At 45.7% G+C, this 25,261-nt stretch overlaps 1 protein-coding gene across 4 annotated transcripts in view; it reads left to right on the plus strand.

Annotated features, from left to right (window-relative positions):
* LOC311302619 (E3 ubiquitin-protein ligase TRIM39-like) overlaps nucleotides 1-18,429 on the plus strand; it is a gene marked incomplete at its 5' end in the record, with an annotated part of 106,825 nt that extends 88,396 nt beyond the window's left edge. For all 4 annotated transcript variants that reach the window (XM_084428614.1, XM_084428613.1, XM_084428612.1 and 1 more), the window contains 5 exons: nucleotides 293-388; nucleotides 777-1,010; nucleotides 11,755-11,905; nucleotides 17,536-17,562; nucleotides 17,685-18,429. In XM_084428614.1, coding sequence (XP_084284740.1) covers nucleotides 293-388; nucleotides 777-1,010; nucleotides 11,755-11,905; nucleotides 17,536-17,562; nucleotides 17,685-18,235 — 1,059 coding nt within the window. In that variant the 3' untranslated portion in view covers nucleotides 18,236-18,429. The remainder of the gene's footprint in view (nucleotides 1-292; nucleotides 389-776; nucleotides 1,011-11,754; nucleotides 11,906-17,535; nucleotides 17,563-17,684) is intronic.
* Between the last annotated feature and the right edge of the window lie 6,832 nt (nucleotides 18,430-25,261).

Consider the following 25,261-nt stretch of genomic DNA (forward strand, 5'->3'; position numbering starts at 1 on the left):
CAAAGGTGATTGGGCTCAAATGCTAGATTGCATTACATCAGTTCAATCCAATGTAACGTCTCATGTTGAAGAACCTGTCCCTTTTTATTAAACAAAAAACCCCAGCTAAATCCAATAGTCTTTCATTACATCTGATAAAAGCTGATTTTAAAACAGTTAGACATGGACTAAAAGATTCAAACTATAATTTTGAATTCATTTGATCTTTAAATGGTTTAAAAAAAATAAGACTGTAAGAAGATGGAAAGCTATATTCAGTGATAAATGTGTCTGTGTTTTTCTCTGTATGTAGAATCAGCTGGTTCAGACACAGACAGACATTCATCAGATGATCCAGGACAGACTGAAGAAGATTCAAGAGATCAAACACTCAGTAGAGCTGAGAAAGGTTTGTGCTTCGATCAACCCGAGTTCATATCCTGACTCATGGTCGTTTCCGATCCCTCTTTCACTTTCACTTTCTGTTCACTCTCTAACTATCTTAGCAAAAAAAAACATAAAAAAAATTATATGCATCATAATAGTTCAATCTATTTAATAAAAGCTTTGAATTAAATTGTGAGTTCTGCCATCATCTAGTAACCCTCATGTTGCTCCAAGCACAAATCTGTTGTATGGAGTTCTATTGGAGTTCTTCAACAGCTCGTCCTCAAGAGCAGCATGCAAAACATTTATTTTGTGTTACACTGAAAATCGCACATTTTACGTGACATTAGTTATAGAATTATATGTGAATATGGAATATGTTAACAAATATAACTGTTCTGATTCATCAGAGAAACACAGAGGAAGAGAGATCCACCAGTGTTGAGATCTTCACTGACCTGATCCGCTCCATTGAGAGATGTCAGTCTGATCAGCTGAAGATGATGGAGAAACAGCAGAAAGCAGCAGAGAAACAGGCTGGAGATCTCATTAAAGAGCTGCATCAGGAAATCACTGAGCTGAAGAGGAGAAACACTGAGCTGGAGCAGCTCTCACACACTGACGATCATCGCCATGTCATACAGGTCTGTCAACATCTGTCTCAGTCAATATGTACAATATTACAGGACAAACAGTCTGTTCTGTAAGGTCCACCCAATTGACTCAACAACGGTGTCCAATGGTGTGGCTGAATGTTTCCTGTGTGTTGGTCACTTGAGTGATTTAATTTCAATTACACTTTTATCTGACTCAATTTTATCTTGACCTTGAATTTAGGTTGGAATGCCAATGGATTATTGGTCATTTATAATTTATCTCGATATTTTATTATTCTATTTAACTCTTTACTTTAGATTGTACTTGTTAATTCAGATTCCAATGTTGCTCAGAGTCTCACACCGGCCGTTAACGTGAATCTCACGGTCACAAACTCGCCAGTCTGATCATTAGTCAGCCGTTTGCAACATTTCTTTAAATGTTCACCACTTTTGAATAAGAAACAATATCAAGTCTATAAAACTTGTCAAAATTCTGCGAAACACAACAAGCGTATGGGTGAGAACACTCGTTTGAACAACATACACACACCCGGACATTTGACCACACATCACATTTTTGTCATATTGACACTGCTTTCAATCGTAATGCAACGGAACGGTAGAGGGCTGCATTGGGATTGGGCTCCCGTGGGACCCAACGCAAATCTCGCGGGAGTGGGCAGTTTTACCCTTGCTGCGGTCCAAAAAATACAGCGCGGGTCCCGTAGTCCTGCGATGTGCCGTGTAAATTGTAACAAGAAAGGAGTCAACAAATGAAGTCCATGCAGTCGATCAGTAACTCTTTCTCCATAGCATTCTGTAGTAGGCTAGGCCAAGTGATTCATTCATTATTTTATTCATTCGTTACGTAAATACAAATACAACGCCTAGAAATTGTAACGAACGAAACTGTGTATTTACATCCATCACATTATTGTGCGGTGTGCCCTTCAAGAGACTGATCGTCAATCATGACGTGCGTTATGACGTTGTTGAGTTGTGAGTTTTGAGATGATAACCACAGTAGATGCTGAGTGTGCTCTACCTTCTTGTTATACTTTTGTTTATTAATTTATTTTGTGAAGCTAAGAAAGAGTAATCTCTCATGTATGGGAGAATTGCGTTGCCTGTGTACCTGCCATTAAATGTGCATAATACAGCCTTACCGCCTTTAAGCTCTTTCTTCCATCGATTTCACGAGAGTTATCCTGGTCAAAGTGTTACAAAATCCCCCAAAAAAGTGTCAAGGAACTTTCTTCACTGAGTTAAATATCTTTGGACCGGAACTGACAGTCAGAATGACAGTTGATGGATGTGAGTGTAAAAAGTACTTATGTCAAACACAACAGGTATATTCAGCTCAGAGAAGAATATGTGGATTATATTTTGTGTTGTATTTTTGTTAATCTTGATTTCTGGCAAATTGTGTGTTTTTCTGGGTGAGTCAGAGTGAACTGCGGTGCTGTCTCATGAATGCGCAGTTGAGCACAGACCATCAGACAAGATCAGGATTTTTGTTAAATAATACAATTTTCATATCGTATAACCCCAGAAAACGTACTCGGTTACTAACGTAACCTCGGTTCTCTCTAGAAGAGGGAACGAGTACTGCGTAAGATATCTTACGCTAGGGGAAAATCCTTTTTCCGCGAGATATTGAAGCCAAAAATTATCCTTAATTTTGTAATAATGCAAAACGCGTTGCGGCAGCATGCAGACATAGGCGAGACAGCTCGCGCGCCTATTGGCTGCTCTGCGGCAACTGCAGCAGCCTATCGAGCGAGGCCTGGCGTGACGCCAGACCCAATCAGGGCACTTCGCGCCCGCTGCGTCACGTCCCGCCGAAATGGGCGTGGTCTAGGCCTATAAATACCGCTCGCAGGCAGCTATTATCTGGTTTTTCATCATCGAAGCAACCAGAGCGTGTGCATGCACGGCAAGATACGCAGTACTCGTTCCCTCTTCTAGAGAGAACCGAGGTTACGTTAGTAACCGAGTACGTTCTCTTACGAGAGGTCTCTCGTACTGCGTAAGATATCTTACGCTAGGGGACCCAATGCAAAACGCCGTGCATGCTGAGATCTGACACCAAAGACCCAAGGGCGAAAGCCCGGGGTACATATAGTGCACAATCACTCAGGGAACTCACAGGGAGTCCAGGAAGAGGGAAGGGCGAAGCCGCACTCTTCCACATATGGTAGCGTCGCTGAGACGCGAATTTCATCATACAGACAGGGCGGGGTACGGCCTGAACTGATGGGGGAATGTGGGTCTTACACAGTTTGCCCAGGCACATCTCGTGCTGCTACTTTTTTACTGTCGAACATTGAGCTGTGCTCAGTAGACGCAGCATTCTGAGCTGACGCATCAGGTCAGATAATACTGGTAAACTTAGACCGACAGCAGCCTGGCCTGCAGGGCGGGAACCTCTAGGTTATAAAACCTTATAAATGTAGACGGGGAGGCCCAGCCTGCCGCCATACAAATATCTTGCAAGGCAATCCCACTTGACCAGGCCCACGAAGAGGCCATGCCTCTCGTGGAGTGCACTCTGACACCCAACGGGCACTGCATGCCCTTGGAGGCGTATGCCAGCGCTATAGCATCAACTATCCATCTGGATAGGCTCTGTTTCGACGCGGCTAGTCCCTTAGAACGTCCGCTAAACGAAACAAAGAGCTGCTCCGTCTGTCTGAAAACAGACGAGCGAGACACATAAGCTCGTAATGCCCCGACTGGGCAGAGGAGGCTCGCGTCTCTTTCCTCATCAGGGACCGGTAGGGCTGACAGGGAAATAACCTGCGCCCTAAACGGTGTGTTGAGGGATTTCGGAACATAACCGTGCTTAGGTTTGAGTATAACTTTTGAGTCATTAGGCCCAAACTCCATGCACGCCGCGCTCACAGAGAGCGCGTGCAGATCCCCTATGCGCTTCACCGAAGCGAGAGCCAGCAAAAACACCGTCTTGAAAGACAGGTGTTTCAAATCGATTGACTGTAAAGGCTCAAATGGCGCACCTTTCATGGCGTCCAGAACCGTAGAAAGGTCCCATACGGGGACTGAGGGAGGTCTGGGAGGATTCAGTCTCTTAGCCCCTCTAAGGAAGCGGATGACTAAATCGTTCCTTCCTATTGACTGACCAAGCGTTGTTTCTGAGAACGCTGCTATAGCCGCCACATAAACTTTGAGCGTGGAGGGGGCCCTGCCCCCATCCAACAGCTCTTGTAGGAAGGAAAGCACCTCCGCCACACCACAGTCTGTGGGTGACACACCACGGGCTGTGCACCAGCCCGAAAACACTGACCATTTCGAGGAATAGAGTCGTCTCGTAGACGGAGCTCTAGCCTGCGTGATCGTGTTTAATACTCCTTCAGGGAGTCCAACATGTACCCGTTGATGGCCCAGACATGAAGGGACCACAGTTCCGGGTGAGGATGCCAGATCGAACCGTGGGCCTGTGAGAGGAGGTCTCTCCTCACTGGTACTGGCCACGGGGCAGTACTTGCTAACTGCATCACGACTGGGAACCAAGGTTGGTTTTTCCAGAACGGTGCCACCAGCAGTACTGAGCATCCTTCTTCCCTGATCCGTTCTATCACCTGAGGCAGGAGAGAGACGGGGGGAAAAGCATAGAGCGGGAGGCGGGGCCACACATGGGCCAGCGCGCTCCTGCTCTTTGAGAAAAATTCCTGACAGTGAGCGTTTTCTTGAGACGCAAACAGGTCTACTTCCGCTCTGCCGAATTTCTTCCACAGCAGTTGGACTGTCTGTGGGTGTAGGGACCACTCGCCTGCCGGAACATAGTTCCTGGACAGTCTGTCCGGTCCTATGTTCAGGAGCCCTGGCACGTGCACTGCTCTGAGCGAGCGCAGGTTGCACTGAGCCCATACCAGGAGGCGTTCTGCCAGCCTGTACAGGTTCTTGGACCTGAGGCCGCCCTGGCGATTTATGTAGGACACCACAGACATGTTGTCCGAACGGACCAAGACGTGGCGTCCTTTTATCTGGGGACAAAAACGCGTCAGCGCGTTGTCTACTCCCAGCATTTCGAGGCAGTTTATGTGCAGGAGCTTCTCCCGTTCCGACCACTGGCCGAAGAACGGTCTGCCCTCGAGTAGCGCTCCCCATCCCGAGGTGGACGTGTCGCTGTGCGCTGAATGTCTACCGCGCGCTGTGGTGATAGTCGCGCTATCATGGACAGCGAGTCCAATTCTGTGCCCAGGAAAGATATCTTCTGACTGGGTAACAGAGAGCTCTTCGCCCAATTGACACTGAGACCCAAATCCTCGAGGTGATCGAGTAAAATGGTCGTGTGTTCCATGAGCACTGCGCGAGATTGCGCTAGAATCAGCCAATCGTCCAAATAGTTCAGCACTCGTATGCCTCTCATTCTGAGGGGTGCGAGCGCCGCGTCCATGCACTTCGTAAAAAAGGACTGTGTACTGATATGCCTGGCCCTCGAAGGCGAATCTCAAATATCGCCTGTGACGTGACGCTATCTGTATTTGAAAATACGCGTCTTTCAGATCTATTGACACAAACCAATCTCCTTGGCGAATCTGCACAAGGATTTGTCTGGTCGTGAGCATCCTGAACTGTCGCTTCACAAGCACTTTGTTCAGTTGCCTTAGATCTAGTATGGGTCTGAGACCCCCGTCTTCTTTCGGTACCAGGAAGTATCTGCTGTATAGCCCTCCTTCGCTCTGAACTTGAGAGAGAGGCTCTATGGCCCCTTTGCTCAATAGTTTCGTCACTTCGGCTCGAAGTAAATGTGCTACTTCTGTTTTTACCGTGGTCTCGACGCGCGCCACATAGCGGCGAGGGCGTCGGCGAAACTGCAGCGAATAGCCTCTTTTTATAATGTTCAGCACCCACTTCGAAACCCCGGGCAGCTTTGCCCATGCGTCTGCATGGATAGCTAGGGGTTGAATACGAAGCGTGCTCCGCTCGCTCAGCGATGGAGAGGCTTCGGCGTGCTGCAACACAAGCATCGCGCTCGTGACATTTGAGGCATGGGGCGCGCTGATAACAGCGGGCAGATTGCCCGCGCTCGACTCCTCTGCGGTGGTCAGCCGCGAGGGGGAGGGCTGGGCGGTTCCCGTGGGAACTGTCATGTCTGTGTGTGGATGTGGGCGCGGGACAGCGGGCACATTTATCACACCGAAAACATCGTTCGCTTGCGTGAAGCGAGTGCACGTTGGTTTCGTTTTTACAGAAACCGTGAGACATGCACAACGCGGTGTTAGTGGGCACTGGGTAGTGGGCACTTTCACCATGTTTGAAGCGCAACCGATCTGAGTCGGTTTTATGTGCGCGAGCCCTGTGTGACAGGCTGTGCTTGTGTGTAGGGATGGGCACTGGGCAGTGGGCATTCTTACTACACATGAAACACCATCGGCCGTGGCCGGGACACCAGAAAATAGAATAGAATAGAATAGAATAGAATGAGGCATTTATATAGCGCTTTCATATGTACTACTGTACACCCAAAGCGCTTTACAATCATATCAGGGAATCTCTCCTCAACCACCACCAGTGTGTAGCATCCACTTGGATGATGCGACGGCAGCCACAGTACAACGGCGCCAGTGCGCTCACCACACACCAGCTACAGGTGGAGAGGAGAGAGAGTGATAGAGCCAATTCAATGGAAGGGGATTATTAGGAGGCCATGATTGGTAAGGGCCAATGGGTGGAATGTGGCCAGGACACCGGGGTTACACCCCTACTCTTTTACGAGAAGTGCCATGGGATTTTTAATGACCACAGAGAGTCAGGACCTCAGTTTAACGTCTCATCCGAAGGACGGTGCTCTTTGACAGTATAGTGTCCCCGTCACTATACTGGGGCATTAGGACCCACACAGACCACAGGGTGAGCACCCCCTGCTGGCCTCACTAACACCTCTTCCAGCAGCAACCTGGTTTTTCTCAGGAGGTCTCCCATCCAGGTACTAACCAGGCTCAGCCCTGCTTAGCTTCAGTGGGCAACCAGTCTTGGGCTACAGGGTGATATGGCTGCTGGATGCAAAATACACTCTTTTGGGGATTTATCTGGGTAGCCGTGAAAACGGCATTTGTGTGCAGGCAAGCGGGTGACAGAACCGACTTGTTGGCTGCAGAAAACACTGGAACAGTCACATTTGCTGGAACTGGACGAGCGAATAGCTTTGGTGTGAGCCTGGCCACAGCGGGACTTAAACACCGTCGTTTTCCTAGCTGTGCTAGGACGACTTCGGGGCCTCGGGCTTCACCGTAATCCTAGGTCGCGGGCCACGTACAGCGGGGCGGCGACCGGATGAGCGGGAGCGCGGTCTCGCGCTTCGGGCCTGGCGGCGCTGTGAAGTGGAGGCAGTGGACGGTGGCTGTGGCTGTGAGCTCTGAGCAGACGGTTTCGCACGGCCTGCTGCAGAGCTGGAGCGCTTCGGGAGGAAGTGCTTCATAGCCTGTGACGCTTTCTGTACCTCTGCGAATCTCTCCGCGAAATCCCTGACGGAGGATTCAAAGAGGCCTGTGGCGGAGAGCGGTGCGTCGAGGAACGCGGTGCGCTCAGACTCGGCCATTTCCGAGAGCGTCAGCCAAAGATGTCTCTCAGTCACGGTGAGAGAGGAGGCCATATTCCGTCCAATGGCTTGCGCTGCAGACTTAGTAGCACGGAGAGCGAGGTCCGTGGCACTCCTTAAGTCCGGCACGCAGATCGCGTCAGGCCCTTACTCATCCAGCTTACGGAGGAGATCGGCCTGGAAGATCTGAAGCGTTGCCATTGTGTGCAGCGCTGACGCAGCTTGCCCGGCGGCGGAGAAAGCGCGGCGGAGCAGGCTTGACGTCGTGCGGCAAGCTTTAGAGGGTAGGGCCGACTTAGCACGCCGTCCAGCAGAGGGCGGGCATAAGTGGGCCGCTATCGCCTCTTCGACCGGCGGCAGCGAAAGGTATCCTTTGTTCTTGGCATCGTCAACAGCGGAGAATGCCAAAGAAACAGCAGGACGCACTCTAGCCGAATAGGGGGCGTTCCAGGACTTGCCGACTTCTTCGTGTAACTCAGGAAGAAAAGGCGCCGGTCTGGACGCAGGCGAAGCGCGCTCCCCAGGCAGGAAAAATCCATCCAGCCGGTTGTGAGCGGGCTGCTCAGGCGAAGACCACTCGAGGCCGAGGCTCGCCGCGGCCTGTGCGAGTACTCGCGTGAGCTCCGTCTCGATGGACGCTCTCTTGCCTGAAGACATGCGGGCAGGGGGCGCGGGGTCCTCAGAGCCCGCCCAATCCTCACTGCCTGACGCCAGGATAGAGCAGGAATCATCCTCTCCCAGCAGGGCTTCCTCATCCACGATGTCAACGGAAGCGGCGGCAGACGGCGGCCGCTGTCCGTCAGGAAGCGAGGGTGACGAAGCCGGGGAAGCAAGCGGGCGAACCGGCGAGCTTTGGCGGCTGAGGGAGGGTTCCGGGGCCCGCTGGGCACGGCGCTTTTTACGGCGCGACGCCGCGGCGGGCGGGGGAGCAGTCTCGGTGAAGAAGGCTAGGCGAGTCCTCAGAGTCGCCATTGCCATCAGCTCGCAGTGAGGGCAGCCGCCGTCAGCGAGCGCGAGAGCTGCATGTTCCTCACCCAGGCAGGAAACGCAAATCACGTGGCGGTCCCCGTCGCTGAGTGTGGCTCTGCACGAGCCGCAGGAAGGCATCTTTAAAAAGACGCTAGCTCTTTTAGAATGTGTGTCGCGGCGGCGACACACACACACACAAAAGTACAGAGTAATAGAAAGGATATAAGCGCCGGAAAGCGCAGCAGGAAGGCAGGAAGGCAGGAAGGCGGCGCGGCCAGCGACTTCAGTGACTCGTCCCGCTGAAGGTGCTCTCTCTCAGACGGCGCGGCTTCTTCTCCGGCTCCAGCGATGCGTGTGCTTCGCTTGAAGGATGAAAAATCAGATAATAGCTGCCTGCGAGCGGTATTTATAGGCCTAGACCACGCCCATTTCGGCGGGACGTGACGCAGCGGGCGCGAAGTGCCCTGATTGGGTCTGGCGTCACGCCAGGCCTCGCTCGATAGGCTGCTGCAGTTGCCGCAGAGCAGCCAATAGGCGCGCGAGCTGTCTCGCCTATGTCTGCATGCTGCCGCAACGCGTTTTGCATTATTACAAAATTAAGGATAATTTTTGGCTTCAATATCTCTATCTTAGTATTTTCACTGAAAATATTTTTGTACAAAGGGGGCGTTTTGCCCCAGCGGTGGGGTAAAACGCCCCCCAAGGTGGGGTAAAATGCCCCCTTTCTTACCAACCAGTTTGCTTCATAGATCAACAGCAAAATTAACAGACAATAGTTTTTAATCTCTAAAGGTAAAAGGCAAGTAATGTATCAACATGTATATATATTAATATTTATTTCAGCAATGTTCAAAATAGGCAAAATTAACTACCTTCCATCAGTGAGCTAACTGTGCTAGCAAGCTAGCTAGTTAATGCTCACTTGAGGTAATTTTTTCATGTTTTGTTCAAATATTTAGATTTTACCACCTAGTTATACTGCATTAAGTGTAAAACAAAGGATTTGATAGACAGAAATATTTTATTATAGTAATTATGATAGAGAAACTATGCCCCCAGGGGGGGCGTTTTACCCCTCAGCGTAGGGGGCGTTTTACCCCACAAGCTATTAGTTTTTTTAAAAAATGTTGAATTTTTAAAATATAATTATATTCCTTATAAATAATATATGATCTCAAACTACAGACTTCACTATTCATCTATCATACATCACTGCGATATCCTGCAGAACAATATTCTCTTAAACACTTATTTACTAATATCTGAAAATTATAGCATTTACCCTGTAATCCTCTTCTCTTCAAATGTGTCGCTGGTGTCAGCTTCTCCATAGAGATTTGTATATCCCCGTTATCAACGTAGTGCATAGCAACAGTAAAAATGTATCTTGACTACTTTTAGTGGTTATTTTGGGAAAAACAGGTGGGGGACGTTTTACCCCACTCTACCCTATCGGATAGGCTCATTCTGTGATACCTTTTATGTCTTTTTGAAAATGTATGCTGGTCACTATTCTCACAGCCATTAAATGGATGAGCGCGAGAAGGAAATAAAATTCTGCTTTTCTGGTTATAAAACAAAGAAGGACAAACAGCACTAGAACACCAGGGAGAATACATTTTCGTTTTAGGGTGAACTATCTGAACTGTTTTGTTCTAGGTGTGTGTGCGTGTTGTTACGCATGTTTAAATGTGTTTTTGGGCTCCACTAGCCTTATAGTTGTTTTAACAGTTGATGGAATTGTATAAGTAATTAAAAAAAAATGTGGTGCTAGCATTACTTTTATTTAAACGCAATGTTTTATGTCTGCTGTTCTGAACGTTTAGTATATAGTATAATTTTTTCACAGTTTCTACAAGCTGTAACAATGTTTGCAGGTGCGGGCAGGAGTGGACACAAATATTGCGGGCGCGCGTGCCCGTGGAACACACGTTGCATATAGTAACATATAAATAACACTTTTTTTAATAGTCCACTTAAAGTGTTTATTACAAATAAATTACTTAATTGCTAAAAATGGATAAATGTAAATGAACAAAAATTTGCGTTGCATTTATAACCAGCTGTCACAAACTGCTCAGAGACAAGAAGGTTGTAGATCTAAATGCAGTATTTATTGAACAGGGTAATCCAAAGATGTAATCCAAAGTACAGGGACGGTCAAACACAGGCAGGCAGTCCATACAAATAAACACAACAAGAAAGGGAACACGGGCAGAAGAGTAATCCACAGAACAGGCAAGAAATCCAAAAACCAAGACACATGAAACCAGGGAGAATGCTCGGAATTGCAGTGTAACTCTAACCAAGACTTTGCAGATAATGATTGAGAAAACCAGGCTTATATGGGGTGAGCTAAACAAGATAATGAGACACAGGTGAATATGATAATGGATGAAGAGTCCGGGCAGTGAGTTATGGGAAATGTAGTTTGTGAGGGAATGACAATAGTCTGATGTGGAGTGCCCTCTGGTGGCTCTCAAGGGCACTCCAGTTGGTGACCATTATTGCAATGTTTTTGAAACGGGTTTCCAAGTGCAGGTTTTTAAAAACGGTCTTCGTATAAACAACAAAAACACAAATCTCTGAAGACGATGACGTCATGCACATTCGTATTATGTGTTCAATCTATAGTGTTTCATCGTCATCTAATGGCCTGGGACCAGAATACAGCGTTTTTAGTAATTTTCGCAGATCCATGTGAATGGGGATCGTTTAGACAATGGTGTCATCTGTACGTGGAAAACTCAAAGGAAGAACTTCTCAGTTTTAAGCATATTGTTGTCATGTAAACGTACCTTTAATTGCATCCTAGTTAGTCTCATTGGTTACTGATTACATTTAGCTGTCTGTCATTAAGTTTCCCTGTGTATTTATACCCCCACATACATACAGTTTTATTCCTGTCTATATTCTGAAGGTTTTGTTTGTATATCATTCACCTGATTTATAGAACATTTTATTCCTAAAAATATGCTGAATTTTTTTTTTTTTTTTCTGTCTGTTGACAGTATTTTCTGATTTATGGAGTGAGGAAAAGAGAAATCCAAAATCCCCTCAGTAAAAATATTTAACTAATTTAAATATTTAAATATTTCAGAAGATTTTAATACTGAAAATATTAGACATTTTTAAAGTAATCAATCAACTAGAGGTTTAGCCTCAACTGTGTTAGAAAGCTCCTGTGTAAAACATATTGAATTAAATGCTTTAAAAATAATAATCATATTTAACAGTCTTCTCTCTCTCCTGCTATAGATGAGCTCATCCCTGAACACTCGTCCACACACCAAGAACTGGACTGAGATCAGGATTGACTCTGATGTGAATGTGAACTCTCTGTGTAGAGCTCTGACTGAACTGAAGAAAACTCTAGATGAGACACTAAATGAAAAACTCAGTCAAACTGGTATGTGAATATCAAAATACAGTGTATAGTTTATTTTGTGAGTAGCTATGTTTTTCAAGGAATATTATGGTTTAAAGAAAATGTAAGCATCGGTGACCTGCTGGTGATAACTTAAACTTGCCATGTTAGCATTAGACTTGTATGATAAAATCACTTACTAAACCTATGTAAAGTTAGGTAAACATTTTATCAAACGGTCTATGTAAAGTTATTTCCAAACTTGTTTATAACCGGTAATTACAGTATTACTTTAACTTACTTTAGAGACATGTAAGTGATATCATGTGGATGCAGTTATTCACAACCTATCCATAAGCTCTACTCTTCAATGGTAATGCTCAAAACATCATCATGTCAAACATAACTGAACATTAAACATGAACAGATGTTCCCTTTCGAGAACAGTCTCTCGTATTACGTAGGTATATGTTATGGGGAAACTCCTTTTCTCGAGAATATTGAAGCCTTTATTTTAAAACGCAGTGCAGCTGAGGGAACTGCACAAACCTATGCCAAAGCTGCTGATGCACGTGAACCAGTATGGTGCTTTGCGCCTCGCACGTGCCGAAGCCCACCAGAATGGGCGTGGAAATCAGATTTAATCTCCTTCAGCGAACTCTTCACTTCACTGTTTCTCCTGCTAAGAAGCCTTCACCGTCGACGAGCCCCAGCAGCGGAATGAGCGACCTGCAGTAAGCAGCTCAGCGGACAGCGGCCTCCCGTTCCACACGCTAGAACTGCAGCCATCCGGCAAGAAGCCTATATCCTTTGAAAGTGTTTTACATTGTGTTCGCCACACAGTGAGTGCACTTCATGCCTGGGACGTCACCACGTGGAAGCTGCACTCGGCAAAGGCGGTTGCTCTCACTGTGAGAGTATGCCGATCTCCATGCTGCACTCGCGGCTAGCTCTCTTCTCAGAGGGCGACCCCGCCCCTCGCGCTCTCCTGTTTCCAGCTCTCCTCAAACTGCGGAGGAAGAAACGACGGGGCCAGATGATGCCTGAGCGAATTGAGACGAGCGAGCCCACGCCGGCCACGTCCCCTCATGCCTCGCTCTCTCCAGCGGAGATCCCTTCACCTGTTCTGTTCACTCAGACGGACCAGCTCCCCCAGTGGTGTAGTCTAGTTTTTTGTAGTGAGTATACTCTAATATAACACCCCCCCCCCCACCCCACCCCACCCCACCCCGCCGCCGCCGCCGCATACTCACCCATCCCAGAGCGTCACCCCATAAGCACCACCTCACTCACTAATGCATACAGTATGCATTGACATGTAATTGAGAGAATTATGAAATACTAAGTGTTATCAACATGTCAATTTATTATAAGCAACACAAGACTTTGACAGCCAATGACATTTACAGCTGGGGAGACTGGACTGATTTTCTACTGTTTAGTGTTAATCACCATCTAACTCAGTCAGTTAAGAGCTACCTTTAGCCTTAGATGTTATATGAATATGGTCCCTGAAGCACAGGTTTTATCAGTTGACAATTATCAACAATTTTTTAAAAAAAACATTATAGGCACAAATACAAATTTACTTTTAGAAATGGTGTTTTTGAAAAAAAAATTATTTTAAAATACATTTTACTGTGCAATTCCTTTCTAATTAATTTGAGTTAGACCGAACTTTTATTTTGGTGGGTTGTAGACATTTGAGTTTCTGTGTGTTTTAATAAACTATTATTATTATTATTATTATTGTTATTATTATTATTAGGCCTGAAGTATACTCTGTGCAATAGTAATATATTTCTGTTATAATTTCTTCAAGTTATACAGAACTTTTATTTTGACAGGTAGTCGTAAAGACATAACAGTTTCTGTGTGTATATGAAACGAATGAATGACGATAGTTTTATCAAATGAAATGGTGAAATTCTCATCAAGTGACTCTCATAGCAGCTCTGCGGTGAAATGCAGATGTGTAGCTTACATCATGTCTCAATACAGTGAAACGCTGAAAACACCACGAGCGTGAGTCACGCGTGCTTCTGTGTGTGTGTGTGTGTGTGTGTGTGTGTGTGTGTGTGTGTGTGTGTGTGTGTAGTGGAGCACACATTGAGCGCTCATTCCCAGAGACGCGTAGAACAATTGCTGTCTCTTTTAGCTTTAATATTCATAGACACTAGTCCATATCGAGATTTTATTCATTGTACAGCAGCTACTTTAGATTTATTCATTCAAAAATAGCCAAATGCAAGTTCCATTTGTGACTGGATTCCGCGATTCGATCCGTCGCTTCGCAAACACTGACGGGGTGAATTTATGAATGAAAGTGTGAAAGTTCTGACACAAAACGAAGTTGATACGTATCCTCACGCTTTTTTTAAGTGGGTATACGCAAATCCTTGGCCTTTTCTAGTGGGTATACGGCGTATACGGTGGATCAGAAGAGGAGGAAGATGACAGCCTGTCTTTGGCTGAATCCGAGTGCGAGTGTGAACAGGCCCCTCGACAAAGACCAGCGCCGTTCTTTCCTGAGGTACACGACGAGCTGACTAAATCATGGCCTGCCCCCTACTCGGCCCGCCTGAGAACATCAACCTCCACAACACTCTACACCATTGATGGCGCTGAGGAGAAGGGATACGTGAAGCTGCCCCCCCTAGAGGAAGCAGTGGCCACGCACCTCTGCCCGCCCACTGCTATTGGATGGAGATTCAAGGCAGTTCAGCCATCGAAACCCTGCAGAGCTACTTCAGCTCTCGCTGGCCGAGCTTACACCGCCACTGGCCAAGCTGCATCGGTCCTGCACACCATGGCGGTTCTCCAGGGGTTCCAAGCTAAACTCCTCCACTCCATGGACGTGTCTGGACCTAACCCTGAGACTTTTAGGGACCTGCGCAGCGCCACTGATCTAGCCCTGCGTGCCACATGAACCACCGCCCAGGCTATTGGAAGGAGTATGGCCAGTTTGATTGTGCTAGAGCGCCACCTCTGGCTAAACCTGACGGAGATTAAGGACTCAGGCAAGACTGCTTTTCTGTACTCTGCAGTCTCTAACACTGGCCTCTTCGTTCCTGCTGTGAATAGCTTCTCCGAGCGCTTCACCGAAGCACAGAAGGCATTGCAGGCCATGTGTCACTTCTTGCCGAAACGCTTGCAAGAAAGCACCGCCCTCTCATCCAGCAAAGCCAGTGCCACCGGTTTCTCAGCCCCGCCCAGCGGCTGAAACTCACCGGCGCCCGCAGTCAGCAAATCGCTACTCGTTCCCGGAGCGTCAGGGGCCCCGACCCAAGATTGTGTTGGACCCTGAGCCTCGAAAGCCTTCCTAGTCGCACGACAGGGTGGCCGGGTCCCCTTGCATGGCAGCCCGCCCCCAGACTTCATTCAACCCCTAGCCAATCGGGCCGAGGCCTGGGCAGCCATCCCCAATGTGTCAGAATTGGTAATGAACACAATTAAACAAGGTTACTAGCTCCAATTCGCTCGCAGACCCCCGCACTTTCGCGCCGTGGTCGAGACAACAGTGAGAAGCAGCGTGGCTCACTTCCTTCGCACCAAAGTATCATACCTGTTGGCAAAAGGAGCTGTAGAAACTGTTCCCCTGTCACTGAGCGAGTTAGGCTTTTACAGCCGCTACTTCCTCAATCCAAAGAAGGATGGCGGCCTCATGCCCATGATAGACCTCACACACACCTGAACAAGGCCCTCATGAGACGGCCATTAAGGATGTTGACAACCAACACGCGCAAATTCGCCTCGGGGATTGGACTTTGTCAGTGGATCTGCTTACTTTCATATCCAGATAGCCCCCCATCACAGGCCATTCTTGAGATTCGCCTTCGAGTGACAGGCTTATCAATACACAGCCCTGCCATTCATCCTGTCTCTGGCACCTCGTACATTTACGAAGTGCATGGGCGCAGCTCTTTCCCCCCTGAGACAGCGGGGAATGATAGTTCTGAATTACCTTGACGATCGGCTCGTTCTGGCCCAATCAGAGGCCGAATTACTGACCCACAGAACCTGGCTTCTCAGCCATTTGCAATGCCTTGGGCTCAGGATAAATTTTTCCAAGAGTGTACTGTCTCCTAGCCAAAGTGTAACCTTCCTGGGAACAGTTATCAACTCGGTTCAGATGAGAGCATGGCTCACGCCAGACCGCGCTCTCTCCATTCAACAGCAAGCAGCTTCGTTCAGGGCAGACTCTCACACGCCCCTCAGAACATTTCAGAGGATTCTGGGCCTTATGGCCTCAGCATCGTCAGTGCTCCAACTGGGCCTACTGCACATGCATCCCCTGCAGCGCTGGCTAAAGCCCCGAGTACCAGCTCATGCGTGGCGTTCAGGCCACTTGCACATCAAAGTGAACCACAGCTGTATCAGAGCCCTGGCTCCTTGGAAAGTAGCCGACTGATACCAATCGGGCGTGAGCATGGGAGTGGTCTCGAGGAGAAAGGTGATTTCAGCAGACGCCTCCAACCTAGGTTGGGGAGCCCTGTTCGAGGGCAGGCCCATTTCCGGCCTCCGAGCCCGGAAAGGTGCTTGCAAATCAACTGCCTCGAAATGAGAGCGTTTTTTCTGGCCTTAAAAGCCTTCCTCCCAAACCTGGGCTCATTCAACGAGAGGCATGGCCTCACCTTGGGACTGGTCCAGTGGTATACTAATTGAAGACATCTGTGCTGTGGCTGGCTGGTCCTTGCCATCCACATTTGTAGGATTTTATAACTTAGAGTTATGTGGTCCGGCCCCCATTGGATTTGACTTTAGTTCTACTATTAACCTCGGGCTTCGAGCCCTAGGTGATAGTTAAGGGCGAAGCTGATAGCACAGCGTTTTAAAAAGGGTTTCCATAGCGTATAGCTACGCAATATGAGAGACCGTTCTCGAAAGGGCACGTACTCTGTTACTAACGTAACTTTGATTCCCTGAGAGTAGGGGAACAAGTATCATACCCTGCCGTGCAATTACGCTTGGTACAGGTGATGTCGCTTCAGTCGATTTAAACCTGATTTCTATGACGAAATGGCCCGCTTATATAGCCAGAAGCCACGCCTATTTTGGCCGGCTTTGGCGCGAAGCACCATGATTGGTTCGCGCACGTCAGCAGCTTCGCCATAGGTTCGTGCAGTTCCCGCAGCACAGCCAATGAGTGTGCTAGTCAGCTCTGCTCTGTGCTCGCTGTGCAGCTGCACTGTGTTTTAAAATAAAGGCTTCAATATTCTCGAGAAAAGGAGTTTTCGTATAGCTACGCAATACTCATTCCCTTACTAAGTTAAGGAACCGTGGTTACGTTAGTAACCGAGTAAGTTTCCCTTCACTCAAAAACACATAAAATAAAATAACACTTAATTCCAATATTTACTCTCCATTTCCAGCCATATGCAAAGCGTGCTGGGAACTAACAAGGGTGTCTCTAAATAAAACTGCATAATTCAACTAATTTTCTAAAAATAAATAGGTAGCCTTCTTTCCTTAATTTTATCATCTTAATCGGTTCCTCAATTCAAGCCTTAAAAATACTTACGTTTCCTTAAAAAAATGAGGAAAATGTATCTCTTGGTTTTATTAGTGAAATGTTCTCATGCCACTGATGCTGCCAGTAGAGAGAAACTCACTGTTAACCTGAAATTATTGCTATAAATAATTCAGCATTATATTGTCATCTGTGTCCACAGGGTTGAAGTTTGTGCAGAAGTTTGCAGGTACAGTGTGACTGACACCATTTTCTTCAATACACTCACAATACTGTGTTAATCTATATTATATACTGTACATCTGAAAATGTTTGTTCTGAAGTTGATTGATAATGTCTGATCTCTCTCAGTGGATGTGACTCTGGATCCTGATACAGCGAATCCATTTCTCATCCTGTCTGATGATGGAAAACAAGTCAGTCATGGAGACATTAGGCGGAACATCCAAGAAAACCCCAAAAGATTTAATAAGAGTTTGTGTGTTCTGGCAAAGCAGGGATTCAGTTCAGGGAGATTTTACTATGAGGTGCAGGTGAAGGGAAAGACTGGGTTGAGGTTAGGAGTGATCAGAGAATCCATTAACAGGAAGGGGGCGATCAGACCGAGTCCTGTGGATGGAGTTTGGACTGTGATTCTGATAAATGAGAATCAGTATAAAGCTTGTCAACGTCCATCTGTCTCTTTATCTATGAGAGTGAAACCTGAGAAGGTTGGTGTGTTTGTGGATTATGAGGAGGGTCTGGTCTCTTTTTATGACGTGAAGTCCAGATCTCATATCTACTCTTTCACTGGTCAGACTTTCTCTAACAAACTCTATCCATATTTTAGCCCAGGTGATAATGATGAAGGTAAAAACTTAAACCCACTGATCATCACTCCTGTCTCACCTTCAATGGATTAGAATATGTAAATGAAAACCAAAAAAGAATTTGCACAAACCATAATCAATTTATCAATTTAATCAATAGATTTTACCAGAACACTTTATAATAATACAGTAACAAAGTACTAAATAATTTGCAAACTATTAGTTTATAGTTAATTAACAGTTTATAAACTGTACTGTTAATACATTAATAGACTGTATTCAAGTAATGAGATCTTCATTCATTTTCATTGTAATCAAAAAGTGTCATTGTTTAATTAGCTCATATATAAAGAGTTAGATAATGCTTAAACACTTTTATGCTTATAATGATAAACACTCACACATTCTCACATTCTCACATACACACAGACACTCACTCTTCTCACATACACACACACACACACACACTCACACTCACTCACGCACGCACACACGCGCAGTCTTTGCTTTTCTCTTTCATTTATACTTTGCTTTTAAAATATACTATGAAGTTGACATATGATTTAATATTATAAATTGTACATAATATACTGCACTTCCTGTAGAGTGTTTCAACATGTTATTTTGTAAGGAAATCTCTGAAGCCATTTTCTCTCTATCCTCTCCAGCTGTACATTTTTGAATTACTGAAATATTGTGGTTCTTGTTTTATATTGTAATAAGTGCATCATCTGAATAAAGACAAGCGTTCAATTCTATAACTGATATTGAGTGTAATCTAAACAGCTTGATAATTATTATGCAAATACACATGCTTTACAATGACAGTGTTTTTCACTTTGCTTGGACCACAATATCAGCAATTTGTCACTTAACTATTAAAAAAACTATTATCTCAGTTTGTCACTTTCATCTTCACATCCATCAAGAGGAGCCGAGTGGGCCCTGGTCAGCGGCAGAGATGTATAGTAACGAAGTAGAACTACTTCACTAAGTACTAAAAGGCTGCATCTGTACTTTACTAGAGTATTATTATTTTTTTTCCTACTTCCACTTTTACTTCAGTACATATTTTCGATGAGCTTAATACTTTTACTCCGATAAATTTTTTATGTGCTGCATTGTTACTCGTTACAATTATAAAAATGTTACGCATCATTCCAAACCCACATTATCACTGCCAGAGCGGTAGATGGCTCTGTCACCAGGTTTGATGAAGCTAGCCCAGCGAATCAAACGAAATAGTCGATACCTTTAATATGATTTATGAGCGTCAGCCGCTCCCATTCAGAAAAAACAAAAAACTCCTGTGCTGTCGTCATGACAGCGCTTGACCAAACAACGTCCCTCAGGGCTTTTAGCTAGAAAAAATGTGCAGATTTTGACACATATTGATAGATTTCATAGGTTTACGTCAGATTTCTATAGAGAGGAATAATATTTATTGAAATTATAACCAAAATGGGCCGATGTAATCATTATGAGCGCCACTGGATACTCTGATGTACTGTGTTTTCAGTCCATACTGGCAGCCTGAGGGTGCCCTATGCACATTTAGTCCATATATGGAACACATGAAGAAGAGCCATTCCAGGAACTCCCTGACATAAACAAAGCTTCCAGAGATCGCTGTTACATGCTGATAATACCCAATAAGCTGTGGAGAAAAAAAGGCACAAGCAGGGAAGAGAAGAGAGGGATGCTTTAAAGGGGGAAGGGACATATTTGATCTGTTTTTGTTTACAAAGAGTTAAGCTCAGTGTTTTAAGGTGTTCTTGTACATTCCTGTCCTTGTACTGCTGCTTCAACCAAATGAATTGAGTGTCCTTAACGTTTGAAATAATATAAACAATATGATGTTCAAACTTTTGACTGTTTTCTTTAATAACTTCATAACACAATACTTGTACTTTTACTTTCAGTACTTGAGTAGTACATTTTAAAATAAACAATTTTATTCAAAAAATGTTGAATACTTTAGTACTTCTACTTAAGTGTTGTGCTTAAAGAACTTCTACTCAAGTCACTTTTTTGATAGAGCACTTGTACTTTTACTCAAGTATGGGTCTCTAGTACTTTATACATCTCTGACATAGTCGACGTGTTGACTGACTGGGATCCTACCAAAACGCCACTACTTGCTGCCACCTGCCAGCTAGCTTCGTGTGAAGGGAGCTACTGAAGCAACCGGCTCGACAAACATAGGCTAATCTCTTAGCGAATGTGCTGGTGTCGCCCAGCCCACAACTCTTAATCTGTTCAGCAAGGCACTCATGTCAACACCCAAGCGGGGGCTACACTCACTCTATGGAGGAGCTCACTACTCAGGTGGGCATGGTAGACCTTGGAATTTCACCAAGATGATGGCCACACTAATTTAGTAGGCCAACCTCCTTTCTGTCCTTTATAACCACAATAGCGGGAGGAACAGAGAAAAAAGTCAGGGCTGGGTCTGCCTCCTCCAGGGCAGAGCTTGCAGGCTCACCACCGGGTCCCGTTTAAGGGAGAGGTAGGAACCTTGGGCACAATCCAGGCCGGGGTCTCAATTAATGAGAGTTAGCCGGCCCAAAACTAGGCACGATTCGTTGACCGAAAATGTGTGCAGGTCCCCTACCTTCTCGATAGAGTAGGCAAATAAGAGAACTGTTTCTTTACAAACAGACTTTTAACTCAACTACCTGTAGTACTCAGGGGAGGTCTCTGAGTGCAGTAGCACTGGAGATAGGTCCCCAGAAGGTATAGAAGAGGCGCAAGGAAGATTTCATCTCATTGCACCGCTCAGGAACCTGACGATCAAGTCATACTTCCTATATCTCAACTGCATCCTGATGTGCTTTAAAGGCAACATCATTTTGAGGGTGGAGCGGACAGCCACACTCCGAACCATCTCTGCAGGAAGGAAGCACAGAGGTGATCGAACACTCTCGGGGGTCTTCTCGTAAGCAAACCTCTCTTCTTAGAGGGAGCTCTCACAGAAGTAAAATATCTAAGCTCTTTTAGAGGTAGATAGCTGAACCACCGCACAGGCCTGGATTCTCTGGCCCGGTGCGGGTGCCAATGGTGCTCCATCCCTGAGGAGTTTCAGAGTAATGAGTCAGGAAGGCTGTCTAAGGGACGAGGTTGAGCCTCCTAGTTGAGCCATTACGGGGCAACTAAAGAACCTGTTCCTCTGACCTGACTTGGCACAGTGATGTGCAAGAAGGCTCGCTGGGGATAAATGCACTTGCGTAGACCCTGGCGTCAGCTGTGAGCCAGTGTCTCGTGTTTAAGGGAGTAAACAACTAGCAAAATTCTCTTTTTTTTTTCTTTTTCTTTTTTTTGGAAACAAATCAGAATGGCAACATATGTAACTGTGCGGCCCCGAAAATATCCGTGACAGCTGGAACACCTGGGGATGGAGTCTCCACTCTCTTCGGCAACAGGCTATCGTGAGACCATCGGTGCGGCACGATTGAGCAGGCCGGAATTTTTAAAGTGGAAGAAGACCCCTAAATGGTCTAACTCACTATAGTTTGAGTACAATGAAGAACAGACCTCACTTAGAAACCTGCTTTCATATCGGCTGGAGGAACGGCTCGATCGCAACCTTCACAAGTAGGAAGCGATGACCGCACACACGGCAGCACAATCTGAACACAGTAGTGTAACAAATAGCGCTGCACATGGGCGGGTGCCGGACGAACTGAATCGTCTTTAGCAGAGTCTGATGATACAAGAACCGAGTCGATCGGGAACACTTTTCAGTGCTGCAACGGACCAACACAGGGGGCCCAATGTATCAAGACATACTCAGAGTGAGGCAGTGGGTTAAAGACAGGGACCCAGCTCAGAAGGCCCGAAGGCGGCCCAAAGCAGGATCTGTGTTGTAAACACCTGTCTCTAGGTGGTGGCAGAGAATGCGTGAGAAGGCGTGACTGGGTCCTCAAACGCACTCAATGCCAGCTAATGAAGCTTGCCCTGCCATGGCATGCAGAGAGGAAGCAGCTTGCCCGTAAGCTCTATAAGCTCCGTCCATAAGAACAGACGAAAACTCACAGGCCCGCGAGGGGAAACGAGGCTCCCCCGAGCCAGATGCAGCGGCCGCTGGACACAGGTGTGCCGCAACAGATAGCTCCACTGGAAGGACAGCCACGTAACCTCTCACTGCTCCTCCTTCAAGGGTAGTGAGGGGGGAGAAACTACCCAGATCATTTCCAGCTATAAAAGGTGCCATCCTTGATCTAGTCAGCTCTCCATGCACCTCGGGAAAGAAAAGCACTGGGGCGGCAGGCTGAGAACCAGCACGGCCCGCCCCGAGAAACCAATCATCCAACCGTGACTGAGCGGGACACGGTGGAGGGTTCCAGTCGAGCCCGACAGCCGCGGCGGCCCGTTTCAGCATAGCTGATAACTGTGGATCCAGCTCAGGCAACCTTGAACTCCCTGAAGGAGACAACGCCACTGAGTCATCATCTCCAGAGCCCAGCTCACCCTCCGATGTTGCAATCAGCATCCTATCCTCCTGGGGAATTTCCAATGGAACCTCTGGCCCATCCATTACAGACAGGCCAGCGCGCTCAACAAAGGAATCCATTGGTATCGGTGTGATCGAATCGTGAGGAGTCCACAGGGAATGGTTACCGGGCAGAATCTCCGTCACTATTCTACAATCACCCAAATCACACGGCACCTGAGGGTGAAGTGTAAAAATGGGGACTTCACCTTCGCGAATGAAGGCGAGTCTAGATCTGTAACGTTAAAATACAGACGGAAGCAATTGCAAGTAAAATGATGGTTTATTAGAACAAAGTTCACTCAGGAAGAAACTCAGGAAGGTAAATGTTCACTCAGGAGGAAACTCAGGAAACCACGGACATCAGGTGGTAGTCAGTCGATCACACGTTGCAGACAGCAGGAGAGCGGTGACGAAGGGACTGAGATGGACGATCCTGAAGAGTGCTAAGTGAAGTGAAGTGATGAGACCGTGAGTGAAGCAATCCAGAATCCAGTGAATACGGGAAACACGAGGAACACAGGAACAGGCACAGACATGGAAAGCTAGACAACGATCTGACAAACACAAGACGAAAGACAAGGCATTAAGTAGGCTGGCTAGATGGTAACGCCCACATGAAACAATCAGCGCAAACGAGACACACCCACACATATACACAGACACAAGACATGAGTGAGACAACGGATCTAACAACTGTGACAAGATCTAGACCCGCAATGAGAACATAAACTATCCACAAAAGCTGCTTCAGCGTGCTGTGAGCCCAAACACATGATGCAACAATTGTGACCGTCACAGGGGGACAGGCAACGACCACATCCAGAAACACATGGGTGGAATGACATCTTGAAAAAGACGCTAACTCACCCGTGTTGCTCTTTCAGGAAATGAAAAACTCTCACCAGAGCCGGAGCACACGCAGGGGAATAATCGCGGCAACACTGACAGGGATAGAACCTGTATCAGTGAAGCACTCACTCTCCTCGCCCTCAACCGACCAACCGTCAGACAAACAAACTCAAACAAGAAAATTTGCTTTGCTGTTAAAACAGCAGTTGAGAGCTTAGAAAGCTCACTATCACCGCTGACATGTGCTATAATCACCAACACTGGGAAAGACTTCCCCTTGTAATACAACACCTCTCTTCAAACACATCGACATAAAGACCGATCGGCTCCGAAGCGATAGACAACGGGTGCGTGCATCCACTTCCGTATTTATACCCGCGCTGTGGGAGCGGAGCATGTGATGTAATTCACGCACGCCAATGTCCATTGGCTAAATCTACTCTGTCAAGTTATAACAGTAATGAAAAACATGCTTTTTATATATATATATATATATGTATATATATGTATATAATGTATAGCATAGGCTACATTCGTACATTTATATTTGTTTTATAGCCTTTAATTTGCACATTGATTGAAGGAGAATATTGGGAAGGATGAGGATTAACATGTTTCTTTCTTAATAAAACATGAAATAAATGGCAGACAATCAAAATAGCAGCCCTTCATTAATATATAATTGTTAAAAAAACAGCGTTTACAAGAGTTTTACACAGATGAGGAAATAAAACTATAGAAAAGTGACTTTAAAAGCAACTCTTGTAACAGTTTCTGACATACAGTGGTGTGAAAAAGTGTTTGCCCCCTTGGTAAATCAAATATGGCTGTAAAAAATAAATCTGCATTTTTAATCCTTTTGACACCAAAAGGTTCACACCACTGTAGCAGACACATATCACGAAAAAGTATGTAAATACTAGTAACAAATAACTTGTATTTGTATCTTGTGACCCAAATTCAATGTGGTCACCCGCCACATTGAATTTGGGTCACAAGATACAAATACAAGTTATTTGTATATACGGTATATTATTTGATGTTTGCATGTGTAACTAGTATTTACTTGTATTTTATAAGGTGTTTTTATTACATTAAGGTGTTTTAATGAGTGTGTATTGCAGGGAATTAAGCTGCATTTTCTAAATTCTGATTGGCAGTTGAGAGTTTGAGAGTTACCATGACGACTGCATCCTCAGACAACACAGAGCAGCACTTCAATAACACTCGTTTCTCTCACACTCATTTAAAGCTAAAGGTTAGTAAAAATCATCACATTTCAGAGGAAAAAACTGTTACTCAAATGCTTTATCGTCTAACTATTGCATTTCAAGTAAATGTTCATTTTATTAATCATTTTAGTATAGTTATGTCATACAGAAGTCTGATAGTGTATCATTTAACTTACCTGAGATCAGTCTGCTGTGTGAAAGAGTCTGAAACATTTATTTATATGTATATTTATGTATGATAACACTTTAGTTACACTTTAGTCCAATTCTCACTGTTAAATATGCATTAGCATGTATATTACTAGGATATTGGCTGTTTATTAGGACTTATAAAGCACATAATAATGCCTTTATTGTGCAAGACCATATTATAATCCTACCCAATACCTTACTAACTATTAATAAGCAGTAATTAGGAGTTTGTTGAGGCGAAAGTCATAGTTAATAGTTAGTTAAAAGTGAGAAGTCTTGTAAACTGGTCTAACTTGTGCATTTCCCCTTCAAAAACCTGAAATTCAAATAAATCCTCGTCCATAAAGCCAT

The sequence above is a fragment of the Rutilus rutilus genome (genome assembly GCF_951802725.1).
Source record: "Rutilus rutilus genome assembly, chromosome: 13".
Classification (NCBI taxonomy): domain Eukaryota; kingdom Metazoa; phylum Chordata; class Actinopteri; order Cypriniformes; family Leuciscidae; genus Rutilus; species Rutilus rutilus.